The sequence below is a fragment of the Pituophis catenifer genome, unplaced genomic scaffold (assembly GCF_029215685.1).
Source record: "Pituophis catenifer annectens isolate HBS135680 unplaced genomic scaffold, rPitCat1.0.hap2 SCAF_12, whole genome shotgun sequence".
Taxonomy (NCBI): Eukaryota; Metazoa; Chordata; class Lepidosauria; order Squamata; family Colubridae; genus Pituophis; species Pituophis catenifer.
In genome coordinates, this window is record NW_027256892.1 from 10,526,472 (window position 1) to 10,533,964 (window position 7,493).

Here is a 7,493-nt window from a genome sequence, read left to right on the forward strand (position 1 = left end):
CTAAAGATATTGTCAGAACAATTGCTGTAAGTTCTGCAGAAGCGAAAAGGGGTTTTTCGAAAATGAACATCATATGTTCAGAGAGCAGAAGTCGCCTAACCGTTTCTAATTTAACCAACCTCATGATTATCAATGTTACTGGACTACCTCTTCCAAAATAAACTTACTTTGTATAAAATATACAAAAGTATGAAGACTATTGCTTAACGCATTGTAAACCGCCCTGAGTCTCCGGAGAAGGGCGGCATATAAATCAATTTTTTCACCTGCAGTGAAAAAGTGGTTAAGAGCACACCATCGCTCAGCCGATGATCCGAGAATCAAGATCAAGAAAAGTGGAAGTGAGGAGAGTGCCAATGAAAAAACGATGTGGAAACATCTTAAAGTAAAAGAGTAACACTTCTATGTAAGTATTTGTGTACCTTTTTTATTGTCTTGTGTACTTCTTTTATTCTTATTTAAGTATTAAATGGTTAAATTTGTATATCATGGTATATCTTCTTTTTGTAGGTCATTATTATCATTGGTGCAAAGAAGTGATGTCAAAGACAGCACTTCTATTGCTCTTACGTAAGTATTTGTTTACCTCTTATTGTTTTGTGTACTTCGTTTATTCTTATTTAAGTATTAAATGCACAAAATAATTGGTATATCTTCTTTTTGTAGGTCATAAGGGCAAAGAAGCGACGTCGATTTGGCCATGCCCACCTGGTCGCATGACCAGTAAGCCACGCCCACCAACCCATGCCCACAGAACCGGTAGAGAAAATTTTTAGATTTCACCACTAACCAGATGGTAGTGGAGAAAACTGATTCTCATAACAGAATGAAATAACACAGATGTGCCCAACCTTGGCAACTTTAAGGCTTGTCTGATGATTAGCTGAGGAATTCTGGGAGTTGAAATCCACAATCTTAAAGTTGCCAAGTTTGGACACTCCTTGAATAACATGTTACTATACTGTAACTAGTACTGTAACTTTGTCCACAGCCAGAAGTTCGATCCTGACAAGCTCAGGGTTGACTCTGCCTTCTATCCTTCTGAGATCAGTAAAATGAGGAACCAGATTGTTGGGAGCAATATGCTGACTCTGTAAACAGCTTAGAGAGGGCTGTAAAGCACTATGAAGTGGTACATAAATCTAAGTGCTATTGCTATCTCATTATCAAAGATCACTCTCCTTACTCTCAGCCAACCAACCAGCTTCATTCACATGGGCAAACAAACCTACTGTTCGGAAACATATTGTTCTACAGAAATAAAGACTATACAATATATACTATGCACCTTCCCCCGAATATGACATAGTTCTTCCAAAGTTTTTTTGATTGCAAGAAGGATACTATCTAAGTCTACTCATCAGCCTAATCATACATTCTGGCTCCATTCCAATTTGTATACACAAGGTCTATTAGAAACATAGATGCAGAACCGTGTTTCTGACTCATAATTTTCTTTCAAAGTAAAACAGGATGTTCTGAGGTCCTCCTTCTTGACTCAAACCAATAGGCTTTTTTGCTTCTGAAGAAGTGCTGAGGAACCAACCCGGGAACTCTGCAGATTCAAAAGAGCAGGTAGCAGCGTTGCCAGCGCTCTTACTATAAAAAGTGAAAGCTTTGGCGTTTTTTGGATCTCTGTAAAGATCCATAATATCTTTCTCCTAGGAAAAAAAGGGAGAGACCATGAGAAAGAAGAAGTTATGTAGGAACACTAGGGCAACCTGGTTGCAAGTTGCATAAATGATCATTAGCAGCCCATTAGAAGATTTCTAGGGTCTATCGAGATAGAATTCATGTTTTCCGTTTTTACTTATAAATAACACAAGTCAGCCATTAAACTTTATTTAATGTCTAAGTGTCCAGGAAGAGGTTCTATCCATGAGGGGCCCTCGGTGCTCTCTGAGCTTGCTTGTTTTCCTGCAGATGTTTCATTACCCAAACTAGGTAACATCATCAGTGCTAGTCTAGAATAATGAAATGTCTGCACGAAAACAAGCAAGCTCAGAGAGCACCAAGGACCCCCCACAAGGTTACAATCTCTTGCAGAACCAAAATTGAAAAAAACCTTTCATCAATCTTGTCAAGAGAAACCACATATCAAGAAATATATAAAATATGATCAATCAGTAAGTGTCATTAGGATTCTCTATAACAAGTGAGCCAATGAAAGGGGATCATTACCAGGTAGGTTATACCTATCTTAGGTTTGTTATTTCATTCCATCAGCTAAAACTTCTAGAAGTCTTCCTCATATACAATACTAGTACAGAATATATCACTGAGAATAAAAGGATAAATAAAAAAGGACAATTTCCCTAGAGAAAGCAAAATACATTTGTAATGCAAGTCAAACACTCACTTTTAACTCTATCTGATATTGGCCATTCCCAGACTTCACACAAGACAAGCAGCTCTTCTTATTTTGAGGGCCCATAAATATGGGTTTTTGTGCTGTATCTAGAGATTTATTAGGAAGCATGGCAATTAACTGTTCTGGAGAAGAATAAAGAACGAGAAACAAGTCAAGGAGTTAAGAAAGAATGAATAGGTGGGTTTTTTTTCTGTTAATGGAGATGTTTGGGATAAGGAACCACAGGTATCTGATTAAGGATATGATTTATAAAAGCAAAAGGCCTCTGGAGAAAAAAATATAAGCCTTCATATAAGAGGAATGATTTGCAATGGGAGGGACTGAAGCTCATCAGAAGGTAATTTAGTGGTCTTCAACCTATTTTGGCTAGTTTTGTCATATTGAGAACTGGTCAAAATTGTGCTGAGCCTGTGTACATCAACAAAAAAAACCCCAAATAGTTCACATTTCCACTTAGTAAACTTATATATTAGTAAACACTGATATTGTCGAATTCAAACTGGATAGCTTCCTAGTTTGATATCTGTCACAGTAGTTTAGCTTTGTCTCTTTTCTAGGCTGGTGGTCAGTTTTATAAACAGAGCATTGGGCAAAGGTCAATCACTGTGCTTTATTCTAACAATATATAAGACTAATAAAGGAGAATATTTGTAGGTCAGGATTGACATGAGGGATCCTTGGTGCTCTCTGAAGTTGCTTGTTTTCTTGCAGATGTTTCATTACCCAGATTAGGTAACATCATCAGTGCTAGAGGGGAATGCTAGATAGGAACCTCTAGAATAGAATAGAATAGAATAGAATAGAATAGAATAGAATAGAATAGAATAGAATAGAATAGAATAGAATAGAATAGAATAGAATAGAATAGAATAGAATAGAATTTTTAATTGGCCAAGTGTGATTGGACACACAAAGAATTTGTCTTGGTGCATATGCTCTCGGTGTACACTCAGAATCCATTCCCCTCTTACACTGATTATGTTACCTAGTCTGGGTAATGAAACGTCTGCAAGAAAATAAGCAAGCTCGGAGAGCATCAAGGACCCCTAATATCTAAGACATTCAAGTAGTCTTTGTGATTACAACTGAGACCAGAATTTCTGTTGTTAAGCAAGACAGTTACATCCATATGTAAGCAAGTTACAACCAATTTTACTATCTTTTTTGCCATGGTTGTTAAGCAAATCATGGGTAGTTGTTAAGTTAATAACACAGTTGTTTAGCAAATCTATTGATTTTTCTTGTCGGACACTGGCTGGGAAAGTGGCAACGGGTGATCACATGAGCCTGGGATGCTGCAACTGTTATAAATGTATGCCAATTGCAAAATGCCTGATTTTGGCATGTGACCAAGGGGATGCTGCAATGATAGCAAATGTGAATACAGGTGTAAGTCCCTTTTTCCAGTGCCCTTGTAATTTTGAACTAAACAAATGGTTGTAAGGACTACTTTACTACCTTATATGAAAACCAGAGGACCTTTTAAATACTGCATGTAACACTTTCCCTTTATTGTTTCTGAATTAAATCTTTTTTCCCTAAAATATCACAGAAGGCAAGGTGCTATGTCTGTCAGTACATTGATGCTCAGGGCAAAAATGTTGAGGACCCAGGATTAGTGAATGGAATATGCAGCAAGTCATTTTTTAAAAACCAACTTTAATAATACAATAATGTTAAATGTGGCCATCAGCCTAGTAAGTCCTATACTGTATATCTGCCATCAGCTTTTCAAGGCATCCCATCAATAATTTTGGCCAAGAGAAGACTGCAATTTTCAAGCACAAGGTAAGAAGCTTAATTTGTACCTGGTGAATCAGAAGTTTTCACATCTGCCACTAAAGTGTTCTCCACCAAAAATAAGTATTTCTGATTAAGATCCCAAAATTTATACAATCGGGGATTATCTTCTTTTAAAGGCGTCATTTCTGGATTTGTGGAAGGAATATAGATATGCATTACACATATTATATGTGCAAACAAAGGAAACATTCTAAAGAATAATCAGAGAAGTTTAGAACGATACATATCTCACTGAAAAATGAATTACTAATGATTTTCTCCTTTTTCAGATGATTTGCACAGGTCTACTAAATAACTGTGTCTATCAAAAGTTGTTTGTTCTTGGTGGATATCATACCAAGAGGCAGAAAAGAATCCTTGGATATAGCCTTATGGAATGTAAATATGAAAGCAACTGAGAAAATATCAGGGGACTCCTTCCCTCCTTCCCATTTTATCTTCACCTTGCTGATATTCAGTCAATCAATTAGCCAATCAAATCTATTCTGTAATCATAAACCCGTATAACTTTGCAATTCAGTTTTGAAATAAGAAAGGTCTTTTTTTTTAGAGAAGGCTTTAAAAATGTGTGCCATAATTGGACTTTTAAGAAGATCATCATTAATGGAAGCTTTAAAAATCCTAATTGCTTTACAGGGATTTTTTTTTTTTAAATAGAGAAGTGTGTGGGAGGGAGGGAGGGAGGGAGGGAGGGAGGGAGAGAGAGAGAGAGAGATTAGAATCCAAATTTGAGCACAGTATGTGAGTGGAATAATCCATGGACCATCTACAGATAGTCCTCAAGTTATAATCACAACTGAGCCTAAAATTTATGTTACTAAATAAAGCTTTTGTTAAGTGAGTTTCCCACATTTTATGACTTTTCTTGCCACCGTTCTTAAGTAAATCATTGCATCTGTTAAGTTAGTAACATGGTTGTTAAGTGACTCTGGATTCCCCATGGACTTTGCTTGTCCAAAGGTCGCAAAAGGGGATCACATGACCTCAGGACACTGCAACCATCATAAAGTATGATGCAATGACCAGAGTATCCAAATTTTGATCACGTGGTCATAGAGATGCTGTAATGGTTGTGTGAAAAAATGGCCATAAATCACATTTTTCAGTGCCGTTGTAACTTTGAAGAGTCACTAAATGAATGTAAGTGGAGGACTACTTATATTTGATATACCTACACAGTGAATAAAGTAAACATTTTCTGTATTCATATGTACACAATATATTGCATTTGTTCAGGTATAGGGAAGCTTCCTCCAGTGGGTAATACTGTACTAATATTTTTTTTACTGGTAAGATTGTATTTGTGTAGGATTGAACTAATGAAGCTCATTTTTACAATGGCCAAATAATTAAGAATACATGTATGACTGGGCAATGTTTCCAAAGCAGCAAATGAACAGAACTACATTTTTCTCACCTGATTCAGAATCATTAAATAAATCTGCCACGTCTTCATCCCAAGTCTTCTTATGAGGCATACTTGCCATCTCCCCAACCGTTCTACTTTTTCAGGTTTCTCTATGTTCTTCAGAAGAAGGGAATATTTTAAGTTAAAATTCCTTCCAAACAAAAGATGGAAAATATCAAACAATGTTGGTTGATTGATTTTCTCAAATACAGTGTAAAAGAGCAAACAAAGTACCCACAAATGGCAAAAAAAAACAACAACCCCAAAACAAAACAAAACACCAGGAAACAGTTCTGTATGACTGGACTTTTGAAAATGAGACCCATCCTCATCCCTGAACACCTGAGGAAAAGACAATATGGAAGACCAGCAATAGATACAGGGAACACTCACATAGACTAGAAGCATTCAACTATGGATTTTTGTCTTTCCAACCATCAGAGAAGGGTCTAGGGCAGGGGTCTCCAAACTTGGCAAGTTTAAGGTTTAAGTGATGCTGGCTGGGCAATTCTGGGAGTTGAAGCCCACAAGTCTTAAAGTTGCTATGTTTGGAGACTCCTGGTCTAGGAAAACCTTTGTAGCTGGGTTTTGTTTCACTGACTGAATTCTTGGCCTAAATCTTTTTTAGTCTATACATAGTTTTTCCTTTAAATTACATGTTTGCTTACTGCTGCATCTTTAAATGTGTTTTAGCTTTCTTGAAGCTGTTTGCTTAATGGAAAACCTAAGTGGAAAACCTAATGGCAACATGGAAGCTTCCGGCCTAATAACAGCCATACTGAAATACAGCATATGATGAAAGTAGGAATAACAGAATAACAAAGTTGAAAGGGACCTTGGAGATCTTCTAGTTCCAACACGCTACTTAGGCAGAAAATCCTATACCATTTCAGGCAAATGGTTGTCTAATCTCTTCTTTAAAACACCAGTGTTGGAGTACCTACAGCTTCCAGAGGAAAGTCATTCCACTGATTAGGGAACAGAACAGTGGTGGGTTTCAAAATTTTTTACTACCGGTTCTGTGGATGTGGCTTGGTGGGCGTAGCATGGCTTGGTGGCCGTGGCAGGGGAAGGATACTGTAAAATCTCCATTCTGTCCACAATCCAGGGGAAGGTTACTGCAAAATCCCCATTTCCTCCCGATCAGCTGGGACTTCGGAGGCAGAGAATAGATGGGGGTGGGGCCAGTCAGAATTTTTACTACCGGTTCTCTGAACTACTCAAACTTTCCGCTACCGGTTCTCCAGAACTGGTCAGAACCTGCCGAAACCCACCTCTGGAACAGAAGGTAGATATCAATGATCAAGATGGAGACTTATAGGAATTTAGGAAACTGTATAGCATCCTAGTATTCCAAGCCTACTTTCCCCACAAAATTCCAAATTCCAAATCTGGTGCTACAATTTCCCCTCTTCTGAAAAGACAAAACCCAAACCAAATAAAACCATCGCCACCATCAAAATTAGGATTATTAATTATTGTTCATTATTTTTCTTTATAGTATACCCATTCAAACTAGGTTTATTCACTACAGCAATTCTTTTGAGAGTAGTGAATGAGAGTTTATTAAGACATTTTGAATCCTGTCATTCCAGAATAAAAATTTTCAAAGTTCTTTGAATATTGCTCGGTGGCAAGAGACTTCAGATTTCCTTACCAGTCTAATACATTTGGAAACTCAAGCTCTTTGATTATTATTTGGTGTCATAAAGTTTTTAATTTTTCTTATGATTTCAAAAAAACAGTGTGTGTTGACTTACAATAAAATGTGTTGTGAGCTGTATTTTTTTTTTAAGTTAGTCTTTTTTTTCCCCCAAACTTACCAGACCTGGTTTTAATAAGGATCCAAGACCAGAGTTTTTATCTTCCAAGCATGACTTGGAAAACCTCTAGTCCCGTTGACCGACCCAG

General features: G+C 37.1%; 1 protein-coding gene across 1 annotated transcript; it reads right to left on the reverse strand.

Annotated features, from left to right (window-relative positions):
• Positions 1-1,445: 1,445 nt before the first annotated feature.
• LOC139323231 (interleukin-36 alpha-like) lies at positions 1,446-5,661 on the reverse strand. The gene is made up of 4 exons (XM_070952507.1): positions 5,592-5,661; positions 4,180-4,299; positions 2,360-2,493; positions 1,446-1,661 (listed from the first exon to the last, which is right to left on the reverse strand). The coding sequence occupies exons 1-4, from the start codon at positions 5,659-5,661 to the stop codon at positions 1,446-1,448; spliced, it is 540 nt and encodes a 179-aa protein (XP_070808608.1).
• Positions 5,662-7,493: the final 1,832 nt, after the last annotated feature.